The sequence below is a fragment of the Cygnus atratus genome, chromosome 2 (assembly GCF_013377495.2).
Source record: "Cygnus atratus isolate AKBS03 ecotype Queensland, Australia chromosome 2, CAtr_DNAZoo_HiC_assembly, whole genome shotgun sequence".
Classification (NCBI taxonomy): domain Eukaryota; kingdom Metazoa; phylum Chordata; class Aves; order Anseriformes; family Anatidae; genus Cygnus; species Cygnus atratus.
The window spans coordinates 21,660,102-21,677,850 of NC_066363.1; the positions used below are offsets into that span (position 1 = coordinate 21,660,102).

General features: G+C 43.3%; 1 protein-coding gene across 1 annotated transcript in view; it reads left to right on the forward strand.

Annotated features, from left to right (window-relative positions):
- Positions 1 to 4,982: 4,982 nt before the first annotated feature.
- ST8SIA6 (ST8 alpha-N-acetyl-neuraminide alpha-2,8-sialyltransferase 6) overlaps positions 4,983 to 17,749 on the forward strand; it is a 39,413-nt gene continuing 26,646 nt past the window's right edge. The window contains exons 1-3 of the mRNA XM_035545548.1: positions 4,983 to 5,097; positions 5,299 to 5,394; positions 15,518 to 15,616. Coding sequence (XP_035401441.1) covers positions 5,003 to 5,097; positions 5,299 to 5,394; positions 15,518 to 15,616 — 290 coding nt within the window. The 5' untranslated portion in view covers positions 4,983 to 5,002. The remainder of the gene's footprint in view (positions 5,098 to 5,298; positions 5,395 to 15,517; positions 15,617 to 17,749) is intronic.

The following is a 17,749-nucleotide window of genomic DNA, read 5'->3' on the forward strand; positions in this document are numbered from 1 at the left end:
CATCATCAAATAATGTGTCCTTATTTTATTTACTGTACTCTATGTGAATTTCTACAGAAGAAATGTAAGAATGGGGAAAAAAGGCCTCCAGCTTTTTCCAGTGCACTATGGTCCCCCCAAAACAGCTTGGAGATGGGCCATCAGGCCACTGTCTTGGAGGAAACTCAAGAGGTAATCTTCCCATCCCAAGATTAGGCCTCATACAGTCATCCCTCTCTTTTCTCCTTCCCAGTAATCCCTGCTCTCTGCATATTTACATCATCCATCTATTTATTTTTGTAAGTTGTGGCTCTGATTTCCCATAAGCATAAGTGATGCTGACTGACCACTGCAGCCCATCACTTGTATTAAGGATGACTCTGACTCCACCATGGCCTCTCACTCTTATTGCTGAGTATTTTCTTTGCACACTTCAACAAACGTGATCCCAAATTAGATTTTTCTACAGATAAGTAGCTGGACACATCATCCATACTCAGCGATGGAAAGAGATGTTTAGCTGGACATAATTACCTCAACTGTTGACCATCCTGCCTCCTGAGAAGCCTTGTGCTACGTGACATCCCTCCTTCTGCCGCGCAGGCATTTTCAGAACAGCTGGGAGCTGCACCATCCGCCTGCACGCTGATCTGTGACGAGTAAATGTTGCTCAAACAGTTTTTGTCAGCGTTGATTTACTTGCTTTGTTTGTTTGTTTGGGGTTTTAATAATAGTATTAAAAGTCTTTGCTCCTGATGTATTTGACATTGTGCCGTTGGTCCATTAGGATTTGAGTGCCGTGCATTATTTTTAATTTGCATTCACAGTATGCTCTATAATAGCTCACCCTTGATTCTAGCAATGGATGCTGTGCATTTGTATTAACAACAGCGCTAATTTGTGCAATGTGTAGCAAAATTCTTTACAAAAGAATACTTAGCACTTCATGTCCTTTAGCATAGGAAACCAGAGGCTCCAAATAACAATATAATTTTTTCTCAGAAAATTGTTCCTGGGGTAACTGTAATGGGAAAGATTTCAAATTGGATGGAAATCATTGACACAAGCTGCTGTCGATGACAAAGGTTTACATGGTTTCAAAAGCAATTAGACACAATTATGGAAGAAAAATCTATGAAAGGCAACCAAACCCACAGATAGCTGATCTATTGATTGCTGGAAGCTGAGAAAGGATCTAGGGATGGATCGTTGCATGCCTCTTCCCCAGGAGTCTGCTGCTGAGTGCTGCCCGAAGAACATGCTGTTCTCACCTGACCCACTGCGGCCTTTCTTATGGTGTCACGTTAAGAAGTCACGCTGAGTGCATTTAGGAAGAAGAGAGAACAGAAAAAGAAGTCTTTACCTTCAGGTTAACAACTTGCAAGTTGTCAGGAATTCTGCATTAAAATCCTCCTTTGTATCTAATTAGTATTCAGATCCTCTTCTTCCCATTAGCTTCCTTCGGAAGAACATACACATTGGATTGCGTTACAATCACGGGCATATCAACACCAGCCGTGCCCTTAATTGGATGAAGTCTTGCATGGTTGCTGGCAAGAGAGCACTGATTCTCAGTACAGTTACTGGCCTCCAGTTTGCTTATGCTACAAGGTGCATTTTAGACAATGAACGTTTGTCTGCTGTCAGGCGGGATCACGGTTATTGAACAGTGGAAGCTGGTTACCTGCGTAACCTAAAGAGAGGAATCTGGAGGAGCACGAGCAATGCATTCCCCTGACATAAAAATCATAGGCAGTTCGCAACAGTGAATACCATATTTGTTTTCTGCACAGGAGGCCAGTCCTACCATCAGTGTGACATCTTATGAGACACTCAACATCTTGAAGAGTTCTCCGCGTGCCCTCTTTTCATCTTGACTGTGGAGAGTGAACAGTGCCTCATGGGCTGAGCTGTCACCAGCGTTCTTGATGACTATCTCAAAACTGGGGTACTTGTAACTGCTTTGAAACACCCAATACTTCAGCGTGTTTTGTCCAGACCTTGACACACTGTATGCTGGCTTAATTTAGTTATTAGGTTATTATTTTAATAAAGCCCAACTTGTAAGATCTGAAAAAAATACTGAAAAATATTAAGAAAAGACTGAACAAAAGCATAGCACCACCACCACCATGAAGTACTCAATAGTTTTGGATTTGGCTTTCGATTTTGTTTGTTTGTTTATTTTAAATGAGGGTACTTGTCTTTTGCCTGGATATTTTGAACTTGGAGTTTGGCAGACAGCAACTCAGTTTTTGCTGCTTATGACTATTTAAACCATGCTGCCTGGAACTACAGGTAGAAAGAAATAAAAAGTTGTGAAATTCAATGAACCAGTGACTTCTTCCCAGTTTGAAATGCATTTTTATTTTATTGCTAACAGCATCTACTTCCATTGATGCCTAAACTAAGCATAGTAGTCTCACACCCACGCCTCACTCTGGAGACGTCCATGTTTTACCACAATGTGGGACTCCAGTTTCACTGAATGCCTTTGGTACCTTGGTCCTCTTCCTAATTGTACCAACTCCCCTCCCCTCCTGTTTGGAATAGCTAATATCCCTGTGACAGCCACTGCTTAGATGAGAAGGCAGCATTAGCAAAGCATTTAATGAACATTAATTGCTTCTTAATATGATTTAGCCGCTGGAAATAAGGCGGCTGTACCAGCACCATGTGACCAGGCAGCCCTACAGGCACCAGGCTCCTTTTGAGATGCAGTCCCGTCAACCTGAGGGGAGCAGCCCTTCACAGATTATACCCAAGGCCGTATTTTATTTTTCCAAATTAGCAGCTAAGTAGGGTTGTAGGAACTCGGTGGCAAAGTCATTGTGACACCACCTGGCTGATTAGTGATCTCTTCCTTCTGTGCAAGCCAGCAATTAGCAGTTCTCGCCGACTCCAGAAGCTAAAGGGAATCAGAAGCTGGGGGCCACTGCCAAGATGCAGCAGCTTCCAGCTGTCAGGAAGGGGATGGGATGGGACACAGTCCTCTTCTGCATGGCTTCTTGGGCACCTGTGCCTTTACCTTTTTGACCTCTATGCTAGGTTATGGGAAACTGTTGCTCTTGATGTGACAACACAATGGAAGAGACACATACAATAGTTGAATCCAGCATTCCTAAATTCAAATTCTGATTTACCATCGATTCCTGACTCATCCTTTAGGTAGGTCATTAAACTTCTCTACTAAGCTGCTGTCAGAAAATTAAGGCTGTTAACACCTACAGATACTGTGACAATCAATCAATAGGCATTTGTAAAGTTGTTTGTAAACAATTGCTAAGCCTAATTTAAACGGATATTGTTCATTATCTTCCCCTTTTCTTTGCAAGAACTTCAACATGATGCAAAGATTAACCTTTTGATCTGGGGGAAGAAAACCTGCTGGTATTAGACTGGTGTTGGTAGCAGACCTGTAGCTTGAAATACAACGTCCTTACCTCACTAATTTTCCCATGGATTAGCTGACAAAGATACTTCAGAACTCATGGGAAAACTACTTCAGAGAGAAGTAATACTGAGTGGAAAAAAAAACAGATTTATTTTCTGGACTGTAATTCTTAGTTGTCCTTCCTTCACACCTCATATAGAGTATCATTAGACATTCTAAAATGGAAGATTTATTGGTTTACATAGTATTTAATGGAAATTGCAAAATAGTTTGCTAGGATCTACTAAGATAAGCAGAAATCTTTGCATTTTTCTGAGGTAACAGTGGAACTGAAGTGTCTATTATCTACTAACCAACAAACACATATTTACCTTGAAAAGCTTGACAGTATGCCCATGTTCACATACAGTGCCAACTGGGTTTATACCACAGGCCTGAAAAGGAAGTCAATTTCCCAGAAAAGGTGATTTTATTTTATTTTTTCCCCCAAGATGTTTACGATTTATGACAGACTCAAACCAGCAAACCTTTCCAGGACTTCAGAAGCCTTAATGCTGACTTCTGTTTCTGCGTTATGACTAAGTACTTCAAAGCCAGGAGGAAGGCTGAGCAGCCTCTGAGGGGCTCGGTGAGCCCAGGCGATACCTGCTGCCCCTCGCCATGCCAGCCCACAGCTGCTGCCAGCACCCCACGGCGCTGCTCTCCGGTGCCTTAGCAAGTGCCCTGGAACAAATAATGAGATATTTCCTGGTGTAGAGCCTCACAGCTGGTGCTGTGCAGTTCCTTTGATGGACCATAGGCATGCTGCAGCTTATTGCAATATCTAACCACTCACCAGCCACATTACCGAGTCCCTCGTTATTTCATTTATATAACTACAACAGGGCTCTCATTTTTGAGACTTCTGAGCCACTGATTTACAGCAGAGCAAGAAGGGAAGCTCAGATGGTAACAAATACAGAAAACAGGAAGGATACAGAAAAATCTGCAAATGTAAGTTGTCAGCCTGCTCGCTCTTACTTTAAGACGTAGCATCTCTATTATCCATTCTCTTAATAAAGGGTGCCTAATTAAAGGTGCCTTGTCATTTGACTTGATTTCTCATAGCAGCGCTTGGCTCCACGCAAGCACCGTTAATGACAGAATTCAAAAGAACTGCAAGCTTTACCACAGATTTATTCACCGAGGGCAATGACAACACGTTTTATATAAAAAAAAAAAAAGCAGGCTGAGTGTTGTAACTAGAGTAAGACAGAGACACTACAGCGCGCCGACCCGAGCTTACCGCTCCCCTCCAGGACCCTCCCCCTGCCACCGCCTCGGTAGAGGACCCGCTCCCCACACGGGAGCCCCCCTCACCCCACAACCGGGAAGCCGAGGAGGCAGCCCCACAGGGCTGCAGCCCCACATGGCGTCCTCCCGAGGGGAAAGTTGGGCGGGCGGGAGGGCGGGCAGCGGCACGGCACTGAAGTGAGGCGGGAAAGGGGGGTGCTGATGGCGGCGGCGGCGCAGGGCGAGGGGCGGGGCGCAGCGCCCCTGTGCTGCCATGGCCGCCTCCCCCTGCCCGCCGCCCGCCTTAAATACTATGGGGCGGCCGCAGCTGCGGCGGGAGCTGTCGCCGAGCGCACCATGCGGGCTGTCATCGCCTTGGCCGCGGCGCTGGGCAGCCTGCTGCTGGCCGCCTGCCTCCTGCGCCTGGGCGGCGAGCGGCCGCTCCGCGCCAGGTAGGGCGGGGGGCCGGGGGGCGGCCGGGGGAGAAGGAGCGGGACGGGGCGAGACCGGGCGAGACCCCCGGCCCCGCCGCCGCTGCCCTTCGCGGACTCGGCTCGGCTCGGCGGCCCCGGAGCTTCGTGGGGCAGGGAGCGGCGCGGCTCACGGCCCGTGGGGGCTCGGCACCGGTTTTGTCAACTTTGTTTTCCCGTCAGGGGCTTGGAGGAGGAGGCAGAAGGAGCGCCCGGCACGCCGAAAGTGGTGCGAGCCCTCAGAGCCCCCCCGCCGCCCTTTCCTCGCACCGGGAACAGGTACGGGCTGCTCGGCTGCTGCTGCCGGCGGAGGTGGTTGCGTTTGTGGAGGTCTACAGGAGCACTAATCTGCCCTTGCTCCGACTCGTTCAGCCTTTTTTTGGGGGGTGGGCATCTTAGCGTCCTAATAGCGGACAGCTTATGGGGCTGAGAACGTGCAAATTCACTTTGACTGGGACATATGGTCCCCTGGTGGGGCCTCGTAGTGACGGCTGTCGCTCGGACACTGGTTTTGAGCCCAGTAAAATGTTGTGTACAGCAGCTTGGTTACAGCCGGTGCAAAAAGTCCTGACAGACACCTTCCAGCTATCTTTATCTGCCTTTCCATGAAGGTGGGGCTGGAGTTGGGCAGCGCTGTGACTGCGTTTGTAACCTGTATCCTGTTAAAAACACACATTTCTCCTCTAAAATCCAAAATGGGCTGAAAGCCAGATGTGCAAAGCCTTTTCCGTTTCGTGGAGCATCTTCTCAGGAGTCCTTTAGTCTGTTCCCATGCCTTGGTCTTTTACATCAACTTAAATCTTTGCTTTACAGCCTGCTAATTTACACTGGAAGTTTAATAAGAAAATAACTGGTTAAATCAGCTGTGAAACGAGTTGTGTCTGATGTGCAGGTACCAGCAGTAACACCAGCGTTTTTGTTCTCGAGCCTTTGCGCACTGTAGGCAAACTAATAGTGCAGAAGGGGATGGTGCATCCCCACATGAGATGCTGCTATGTAAGAAGTAGTTTTACAGTATTTTTGCAGATATTGTCTTTTACGTTATATGACCCCATTAGCATTACAGTTCCAATGAGGGGAAAAAAACACAGAAGGAACATGGGAGCTGGGTCTTTAACTGAAGCTGTGATGTCCTGGCTATACTGAAGTCAGTGGTGACACTGCAGGCAACCTTTCAGCCAACATTTCATCTATTTTAACTGAATTTTGAGGTTGAAACAACATATGCTCTCCTTAAGTGAATGGAAGTGACTGTAGTCTTAATAACCATTGCAACAGCAACGTACCCTAACGGTAGGTCTATTACATGTTTCCAGTGAGAGACCCTTGTGCTCCATACCTCACAATTTTGAACTTCCATAAGTTTGTAACATCGTTCAAAATCAGAGTGAAAGGAAAGAACAGGAGCATTTGCAGACTCCTAACTGCTGTTACGTTCTTCTAACCTGCTTCTCTTTCCTTGTTCATTTTTCCCTTTCTGCTTTTTTTCCTTCTTTTCTGCTCCTTACAATTTATTGGCTTTGCAGTATGTGCTCTGTTCTGCTTTTTTTTTCCTTTTTTTTGTAGCTGTCACTCCATTCTCATTTCCACTCTGTTTTGTGTTATGTCTGTGGTTCCCCCCTGCAACCGTCTTCTCATACTCTGCTTTTCCCTGCTTGTTTCTGAGCTGCAGTCTCCTGCCACGCAGCTCTGTGTGCTAAACCATGGAGTCAAATTGACTAGAAATGCTGGCAGAGAGCACTTCAGAGAGCAGAATCTAGCCACTTCCCATCTGCTATTAGTACACACACAATTGGAGCAAAGAAAGGGGAAGCAACACATACCAGAGAGGGTTGAAAATTCACCGTGTGCATGGGTCAGTTGTTAATCTCTGTAATAAGGCAAGCGAGCGTGAGATTTTAATACATGTTTTTCATTAAACTGCTTGAAGGATTCTGACACCAAAGTGGAGCTAGTTTTCCTCAACCTGAAATTGTATCTTTTAGTGACTAAGTGACTGCAAAAGTACCGTAAGTGAAATATTCTTCCAAAAAGCTTCACTTCACTCTAGCTCCAGTAGCCGTAGAGTGGAGGGATGGCTTGCTGGCTGAGTCAGAAAGAGGATGTTCTTTCTCACCTGAGGGACTGTGCTCGGTAGGCTGTCCTTACAGGAGTTGTGGCACATGTTTGGCATCTGAGGAAAGAGAGAGTGAGCTGCGGGACCGACCAGGAACTGCGACTTAATCCAGAGAGCAGCTGGAGTGGGCAGGGAGCCATGCTTGTAGGGATTTCATCCAGACAGCAGCTGGACTGGGCCTGGCTGAGGGCCATGCTGGAGAGATGTGATCCAGAGAGCATCTGGACTCGTTCAGGAGATTCAGACCAATCCCTCAGCGATGGAGATGGATGATGTGCGCAGTAGGAATTAGGTTCCAGTTCTCGGTGGGATTTTGTTGCAATATCTATGAGTATGGCGAAAGGGCAGAAGAGTCCACGGCTGAAAGAGTTTGTGTAGGGATTAGTGGATTTTTCGAATCGGATGAGACACAGTTAGTATGTTGATGCATAAAAGTAGGAACAATCTCTTGGTGCAGGCTTCCCAAAGTGCAGTTCTCCTAAAGTACCCTGAAGGTTTGAATAGTCGTGCTGTGTTGCTGACAGCATCGTCCTCCCCTGTGTAAGAATAAGAGGGTGTGCATAGGTGTTAGGTTAGACTCTGATCTCTTCATCAGTTTGACACATTTCTCTGGCAAGCTAATATTTTTGTCACCAACTTCAGTGGGAAGAAAAAAAAAAGGAAAAAAAGGCCACTTTCCTTTTTGAACTCCAATCAGAATTAGTAGCCTAGGTGATCTTTAGAATCACAAGCTAACCTTTGCTCTTATCGTGATTTCACGTGCTGTTGGATGCATATTTCTGATCAAACATCTCTTGAAGAATCTCTAAGACCCTATTATTCTGTTGCCTTGCAATAATGGAAGCTAATCTGCTCTTTCACTTTGAGTAATTCTTTTAAAAGGATGAAACTGAAAGATGAAAGGATGGAAAGCAGGAGATTGGTTCAGACTGTCTTAGATATCTAGGCAGCTACTATGTGCAGCAGTGTTTAATTAGACAGTGACTGGGCACCTAAAGTTCTCTGAAGATCTTGGTAACCTTGAAGATGTGGTTTTGTCTCTTACAAGACATTTCATACTGCTTTTCCTTGTTAAATGTTAGAAATATCAAATGATGTGACTGCCTCTAGTGTGATTTCCAGTTTTTGCCTTGGATTTATTTCACAGCCTCTGTCTGTTAGAAGGGTTTCTTAGTGAAAACACAACAATTGTTAGCAAGACTTCTCTAGTAGTTGCCCAGGTTTTTTTTCCATGGAACTGGTATCATTTATACTGCAATGTGATTGTTCTCATTTCTGTGCCTCATACCATCCCCTCACGTTTTAAGCTGCAACTGCAGGTACAGCTTAATCTTGCATAAGCCAACAGTGCAAGCAAAAAAGTAATCCTGCACTTGTCCCACCTTTAGACACTTGGTTCTCCTTCCCTGATTGTGGTTGTGCCAGCGTATGTGTTTGTGCTAGTGCTCATCACGGGAGAATGTCTATATTGAGAGGATCTAGGTAGTCTTTTCCTTGTCGTGAAGCTGCCATGAGTGTGCTACGTTAAGCTTGAGCAGAAATTCTAGCTCCTTTTGCACTGTGGAATATAGAGCAGATAAATAATTCCAGCTCCTACCAGGAAGGTGAAAATAGCCTTTTCAAGCACTATGTATGTACATTTTATATACGAGCACTAACAAGGCAGCAGTACACCGAAGAACTGACCACTGCTGTTCTTTTATTCTGAGCGCGTTGCCTATTTTAGGGCACTCTCTTACTGTTTTCCTAATTTACTCTCTGTCTTTGCAGGTTGAAGGCAAGCACAGCGTAGAGACTGTTGGGGTAATTGAGCAGTGGGAGGAAGTGATTGAGGAGCTATGAGTAAACAAGTTAGTATTGATACAGGGTTTCATAGTTCTCCTTTCCCCAATCCCTCCCTCAGCAGCAGATCTTTATGCAGGCCTAGGGAATAAACAACTATACTTAATTAACTATGCTACAGAGACCTGTACATTCAGTCTCCTGTCAAAATATTGCATTCTGTCAGACAGAAAGGGAAGAAGAGATGGGCTATCACCAAGATTATAAACAGTAGCTTAGTATATTGCACAAATAATTTGCTACGGTTTAGATTAGTCAGCATTGGTGACCACTTCACTAATTTTACTGCTGTTTTAGTATTCTTTCCCTTCGTTCCCAAGTGATGCATGCAGACATATTTTAAAAAGCCCATTTCTAAGGCATGCCTCGTGTATTAGTTCTGTGTAAATGAATAGGTGTTCAGTTGAAAGCTGCTGCCTGGACACATTTATGTTCTGACAGTGGTGAAAGGTTTCCCAGCCTCTTTCTGTTCTCCTTTCTGTTTGCTTGGTCCAAGTGAAACTGCTCTGTCATTCTGTCCATCATGTAAGATCGTAACATCATTTTAGTGCAAGTACCTTATTTTTTTCACTTTACCCACTGTGAGACTCTGAATATTGTTTTCCATGTTGTATGCCATGCGGTTAATGGATTTTATAAATAAAAAGTATCTGATGTCATGGATAATGCTTGTGAATGCACTGGAAGGTCTACCAAATAATTTCAAAATGCAGCTTGCCTTAAAGACCTGATTTAGCATTCCTTAGATAAGCAAAAGCTCCATGGGAACTTGAACAAGGATAGTAGGATCAGTCTCTTTCACAGTTACTGTGATTAATGTTACAAGACAAATTCTTATTCCTTACAAAAATGGCTTGATAAAGCCATTTTCATAGTCCATTTCACCAGGCATTTAAATTGTGTATTGCCTTATTAATCAAGGTGTTGTGAACCTTAAAAACATCACTATATTCTTCTCATCTGATTCATTTTGAAGTGGTGTCAAAGACAGCTATGAAGAGCACGCTTCCCAGGGCAGTAAGGATTCCAGGTTTTTAACAACTAGTATTCAACTAGCAGAGTATGAGATTCCCTTGAAGTGATTCATTTATATTTGAGAGATTAAGTCCAAAGGTATCCACAATCTGTATCGTGTTGTTTGGTGCCAGAACGATGTGAATGTGTAGTTTTGCATGCAGAAGTCAGCCTGCCTAGCTGGAGATGCTCAGCCGGAACAGAGTTCACAGGTTTTGTGCTGCATCAGGGAGACGAGAACAGGAAGACACAGGAAAAAATGCAACAATTAGTTTTGCTGGGCAGTGAGTAAATAAAGCCAATGAATGGGATTCTTCTCTGATGTTCAGTGTGGACTCCACTCCTTCGGAAATTAGGAGTGAAGTTCTTGTTTCTTTTGGTGCTGCGAGGCAGCCGAGTCCTGAGATCTTTCAAAGATTTCATCCCAAATTCTTTAATAGTTCCCAACTTTTTGTGGGAGTTCTGGAGGACTGGTCTTTCAGCCCTGGGCATATCTCTGTGTTATAGTATAGGTCACCGCTATATTTCCTTTTTTTTCCATATATTTTTTCCCTTCCATTAATCCTTTTTTTTGTCCATCTTATATCCATCCACTTCCCTACCTGCATCATTTTTAGGGGGATCGTGTCTGTTAGTTTCTTAAGGGGCTTCCCTTTTCTTTCCGTTGCCATACCACTGCTTCCCTAGAATTCCGTGTCACCAGAGGTACCTGTCTGTCTGGTGACTCCCTGCACCAAGGCCCCTTATAGTCGCAGGTCTGAATGCTATAGGTACAGCAAAAGGGGCCATGCATTTCCTATGTAGTTTCTCAATTTAAAGGGGTATTCTGGAGCAACCTGCCTCTCCAGCCCAGTTGCTGGAACATGATTATAAAAAGGATGACACTCTTTTTTTCTCCCTATTCCTGGTTACCTTTCATTTGTTATCACCGTCCTCCTGAAGGAGGACGTGTACTTTTTGAGCTGGACACACAGACTTACGGTGTATTTGCTGTGGTCAATTAATTTCCAACTTTTTTTTTTTTTTTTTTTTTTTTTTTAGAATTTACATTTTGTTAGTGTCCGTTGACTCTCTCAGGACCTAGACCCCATGTGAAGTCTGTAGTACTGCATGGAAGTGGGTGCAATCCATGTCGTAAAGGCTTTTACAGTTTGAGGAAATGTTGTATTCTGTCTTCCTGTGAGTAACATATAGCATAACAACATACTGATAAATATGGTACATGATCTTAATGTACTGTGGCTTTATTAAAGTACAGATGGTGTACTTTCTGAGTTTCTAGAATTACCATAGGAAGGATGTAGCCCTCAAGCTGTTCATACACAATTTAAAAAAAAAAAAACACCCTTCTTTCAGATTTGGGCGAGTAAGATTGGCTTTGAGAACATCTAAAACTTGAAGGGAATTTTATCAGAAATGGACCTTTCATCTGTTTTACATGTTTGAGCCAACAGAATGGTTGGCATGGTTTCCTCTTTAAGTTCTCATCTAGCTTAAGAGTTTGCAAAGTCAGTTGCATGTAGCTTGATGTCTGCGTTGTTAGATACATTATCTGATTTCATTGAAAAAGTTTTCGCGCAGTTCCAAGTACTGAACAAAGACTGTCATCCACTAGCCATATAAACTCATTCAGTGATAAATGTTGCCTAGCACGACCGTCCTAAGTGATCAGAAATCTAATCTGAGTCTGATGTCTGCACAACTCTGCGATGAATAATGCAGTAGAAGTCTGGAATGCCCCTTGCACACCCCTTTTTATTTGAATGCAAAAAGCTTCTGCTCATGTGAAGCAGAGGCCACTCTAATGGTGAAAGAGGAATTCAGAAGTTTAACCTTTACTGGAAGAAGTCATTGTTTTGCATGTCTTGCAAATAAGTTGTTTTATTTGTGTGTCTTTTTGCATTGAGTAAAACTTGTATGGAAAAAAAAACCAGCAGAAATATTTTGGTGATCTGTCTTGTGTCTGCATTGTATGGATAAAGAGTGTGAATTAAAAGTTATGTTTGGCTTTCCCCACAGCTGTGCCATTTTCACCAGTCTTTATATGGGTCATGGAAAGGAAAGGAAAGATCCCTTATTCCTTTTCCCTCCACTGATGGCTATAAAAGTGATTGTCAGGATTTAATGACAAAATGGAACGGCAATTTATTTGGCGCATTCTTTTTTATCTGAATTCTTCCTTCTTGAATTTTTCAAGTCATGTAAATGTGTGCATAAAAACCAATTATGTATGAAAAAAACAAGGCAACTCGCTTCAGTTGATCTTAGCGCTGTGAATTTAAAATGCTAAAAGTCTGTTGAATAAAGCTTTTATTTGGGTGAGAGAATGTTATTCACTGCCTCCACTGACCTCAGGACATAAATTATCAGGGAGCTGTAAGGCCCTTCTCTGCACACGGTTGAATCCTGCTTGTGAAAGGATGTTACTTCTCCAGCGATGCCTGCAAATGCACCTAGCAGCGACCTGATCAAACCTGCAAGCCAGCTCCTGACGTGGTCTTCCTGGCAGGCTTCGTGGTGAAGGTGATCTCCTCTGGCCAGCTGTGGTTCAGAAGGGCTAGGGCCACTTCTCAAGGCAGCGCCCAGTGTCTTGCTTTTCGGCTGTAATTTGAGATAATTGGCAGCAGTAACATGCGCTTGGTTTATGATAACAATAGCTCTTTTTTTTTTTTAGGTATTGTTTATACAGCTAAGCTTTGCCTGTAGCCATTTCTCTCTCTTGAAGCTGCAGCTTTAGAAGGATCGTTTTCAGCCTACTGAGTTAAAAGAAGCAAGGGCGAGGAAATATGAATTAGTGCTAACTAAAGTCATTTGGGAACAGGCATTGGCTTCTGTGAAAGGAAGGGGCAGCCCACCTGGTTCTTCTGTGTACACAGAACCACTCCGACCAAGCTGCAATAAACCTGTGTACCCAAACATTGTAAGCAGAATATTTGCTGTCACTTACCATGTATGATCTGTAGAGTTGTGTGCTTGACCCTCTGAACTGTGTGCTTTGAGAGCCTTCAGCCCTCAGCCTTGTGTGTCACTCCTTGAAAGAGAATTAGTTAAAAAGCTGGGTGCAAAATCAGCCGTGGAGCTCTCAGCGGGTAGTGCCAGCTGTTACTAACTCTTAAAGTCACTGCAGAACTGAAAGGACAGAGGTTCACACTGTGTTGTCTTACCATTGCCCTCAACAAGGGGCACACTTCCTTGGGGGCAGTGGGCATATGGTGGGAAGAACTTCCTGATGGCGGAATTAAAGGGGGAGAGCTGATCTCTCTCCTTTGCAGCCTACTGCCTGGGTGAATTTCTCCCCATTTATGGGCAATGGAAAGAGGAAAAAAGGCTGCTTTATTCCTTTTTCCCCTGTGTTGTACCTATGAAAATGCCAGTCAGTTTAGTAGCAAAATAAACAAGCATTTATTCTGTTCTTTCTTCTTCAGTCAGACCTCTTCCCATTTCATAGAATCATAGAATCATGAAGGTTGGAAAAGACCTTCAGGATCATCTGCTCCAACCATCACCCTACTACCAATGTCACCCACTAGACCATGTCCATAAGCACCAGGTCCAACGTTTCCTTGAACACCCCCAGGGACGGTGACTCCACCACCTCCCTGGGCAACCCGTCCCAATGCCTGACTGCTCTTTCTGAGCAGAAATTTCTTCCAATTTCCAACCCAAACCTCCCCTGGCACAACTTGAGGCCATTCCCTCTAGTCCTATCACTAGTTACCTGAGAGAAGAGGCCGACCCCCAGCTCCCCACACCTTCCTTTCAGGCAGTGGTAGAGAGCAATGAGGTCTCCCCTGAGCCTCCTCTTCTCCAGGCTAAACAACCCCAGTTCCCTCAGCCGCTCCTCACAGGACTTGTGCTCCAGGCCCTTCACCAGCTTCGTAGCCCTTCTCTGGGCACGCTCCAGGGCCTCGATGTCCTTCTTGTACTGAGGGGCCCAAAGCTGAACACAGCACTCGAGGTGCGGCCTCACCAGAGCCGAGTACAGGGGGACGATCACCTCCCTGGTCCTGCTGGCTGCACTGTTCCTGGTACAAGCCAGGATGCCGTTGGCCTTCTTGGTCACCTGGGCACACTGCTAGCATTTGTTTAAGATTTTGTTTAAGAAGGGAAGGCTCTGGGATATCTCAATGTGTATAAGTATCTGAAAGGAGGATGTACAGAAGGTGGAGCCAGGCTTTTTCACAGGAGGTTCTCTCTTAGCATCAGGAAGCACTCCTGTGCTGTGTGGGTGACGAAGCACTGGCACCGGTTGCCCAGAGAGGCTGTGGAGTTTCTCTCCTTGGAGATCTTCAAAAGCTACCTGGACGTGGTATAGGGCAACCAGCTCTGGCCTCAGTTTTTTAACAGGTGAAGCCGAAATAGCTTTGGTCCGTGATAGTAAAAGAATGATGATGCAGAAGCAGACCGTGATGTGTACGAAGTAGGAAGACCCTTGTGCTTCTAGGAGCAGCGTGGGGTCTGTTCACTGCTGCAAATCCCAGCCAGGAATGAATGACACAGCATCTGTGTCTCCTGTATTTCTAATTTTGGCTTGGGTAAATAGGCTGCAGTGTCCAAGTGCTCTGTAAGTAGTGAGTCAGTGGAAGGAAACCAAGAGGAGTGAGGCAGGTGGAAAGATGGTGAGGAACGGTGAAAATAAAAATGACGGAGGAAGGAACATCATGATAAGTGATAATATGGACAGCAGAAGGTTGATGAAGTAGGAGGGTGATTGTATGAGATTAAACCTAGGTACATGGTGAACTGAGGTGAATGAAATAAGACCGTGGTATTTCAGGCATTTACTAATTTACAGCTCAGTCTGGCAGGACTGCTAAAGCAAGAGGACCACACAAGATTTTGGTGAAAATAAGGCAGCAGGAGTTAAAGATCACTGTCTGGCACTTGCATTGGTTCCTTTTACAAATATTTATTCTCACTGTGTAAATAAAGAATAAACGAGGAAGGAAATATTAAGCTCGAGTCAATAAGTTAACGTCTAAGTAAAATGATCCACTTCACCCGTGGTGTTTCCTATATATATTATATTGGCTCTGAATATTGCATTTCATCAACAGCTTTAGGAAATCACATCCGCTGGAATATTTTAATGATGAATATTTTAAATATCTTCATAATGTTCAAGAGGCTCCCTGTTTCATTTATTTTTAATTACATTTTTCTGATTACAGTGTAAAGCAGAAAATATAATTCAGACTATGAAATAGAGTTTCTTTAAGGAATCTAATATGTTATAGTCACTAGCAGCAAACTCTCCTTTTATACAAGAGCCTCAGAATAGAGATGAATAAGATTGCTTTGGTAATGTTTTCAGCTAAATTAACAGTTATTAATCTTATTGTCACAGCAAAGTAAATGCAACGGGCCTGTCAGAATATGTTCTTTCTTTTAAAGTATGTTGCTTTTTCTCCCACCCCACTTTTTTAACAGAACAACTGCTAATAAAAATGGAATTTACCAGTTTGAACAGGCTTCAAAGTGTAAGGCGATTCAGGACAATATTTTATCATCATCAATCAAGAAGAAAAGGTAGGTGTTTGCTGTGCTTTCTGCTTTGTTTGTTTTAAATAAAAGGCTAAAAGATTGTCCTCCTCTTTTACATAATTCTTGATGATATTAGTGTGGAACAGCACAACAGGAAACTGAAATGGTTTAACGAATGTTTGCTTGCATTTTTTCTTTGACAAGTTATATTTATTCTAGGTTGAATTTTCTTTTTTAATTCACAATGTAAGTCAACAAGATTTCTCATTCTCATTTTTTACAAGATATTTACAAAAAGGTAGACCAGAATCTGTGAGGCATAATTTCATTCTTGAATGTCTTCTTCCTGATTGGTGAACACTCCCGCTATGAGCAATCTTAGTTAATGGTTCTTTTCAGCATATTCACTAGATTAAGTATAGAAATGTACTAGTATAAAAACTTCTTAATTAATTGCTCTCATTATTATAATAACTAGTGCACAGGAAACTAATTATTCAATTTTAGATACATCAAAACAAACAAAATTCCATTTCTGGTTTTCACTTGCTGTTCTGCCTTTCCCTGACATGGAGAAAAATCTTTGCTATCAGCCCTGCTCAAATTCCTTCCCACTTGCTGAAGTGGAGGTGGGAGAAGCAGCCCATTACTTTTGACATGTAACATGGTGCCAATAAGGATACAGCAATAAATAAAACATTGCGAGTAAGAAGAGCGTTCTATCCGGACCAAGTGCCAGCTTAAAATTAATTATGTGCTATGATGTCTTTAAAATTGGAAGGTTTTTTTTTCTTCTTCTTCTTCATTTGTGAAGAGAAGTGGAATGGAATGAGAAACAAAAACTCTGCTAAAAATAATTATGTGCTTTTCCCCATTCAAAGGACTGGGGAAGTCAAAATTTTCCTTAGCATAAAAAATAAAGAACCATTGAATCATAATTTTAAATGCTCTCCTGTGTTTTCTGCCCCCTCTTCACTTTCTCATTGCATTTTAAGATCTTCCACCCATTTTTAAGTCACCATATTACCAGCATTTTGCCTTTACTATTTCAGTTCTTTTTTTTTTCCTCCTCTATAACCTTTTCTCCCACCGCTGTTCCATCTCATCAGCAACACTATCATTGAAGTTTTACTCTTCTGAAAGGTGGTACTATGGTACTATGCTACCATTCCACTGCTAGTGAGAGCTGAAACAGAGGTAGGCAAACAGAGGGCAAAGAATATAGCTGAAGTGCCTGTTCAATGCCAAGAGCAGCACAAGCAGTCACGATATTGGCTCCCAAATCCAGCTATGGTGGTATAGGTACTGGTTTTATCCTGTGTATTACAAAGTTGTAGAGGCTGCAGGAAAGCGGACTTGCTTTTTACATCCAGAACATTTTGAAGCTGAGTTTATAGGAGAAACATGAGGAAGTACCAGACCTTTATTTTGTGGCTAAAGAAAAAGGAGGTGAGCCATCTAATGGGCAGGTGGGAAGAGCTACTGGTGTTTGGAACAAAAGAGCAAAGCATTGCTTTGGGCCATGAGTATTGCAGCTCATTGCCCTTCACTGGGAGGAGCTGCTGGATGTTGGCTGCTTTTTCAATGTGTGACCCACGGGCATGGTGTAGAAATGCTTTACATTGCAGCTTGAGACTTTCAGGGATGTTCTGGACTCTGGCCTCTTGAGCTGGCAGAGACTGGAAAAATTTCCTAGTTTAGAGCTTGTCAGATGATTTGATAGTAAAAAATGCTATGTAAGTGGGAAGTATTATTATAACAGGTATGTGCTGGTGGTGATAAAGAGCTTGAAATGCTGTGTTCTGCTGGCAGCTTTCCATTTTCATTCTAGAGCAAGCCCTGTGCACAGTCTCCCAAGGGCTTTAAAAACCGGTAGTTGTTTTTGTAGTATTAAAGTCCCCAAAGGCACAAGAGATCCTCCATTTCTCTCGCTTTTCCTTCTGATGTTTTTTTTTTTCGTTTTGTTTCTTTCTTGAATGTAAGCTGCCAAATAGGAAGTTCTCCCTTTTTCACGTCTGCTGCTCAATTTTCCTGCTAATTCAAATAGCTCTTTTTTTTTTCTTTTTTTTTTTTTTTTTCCACGTAGATGTTAGTTCTAGCGAGTAACCAGTGGGGCTGCATCTGTCTGTCTGCTCTGACATTTTACCTGTTGTGTCCCTACTATCTCAGCAATGCTGT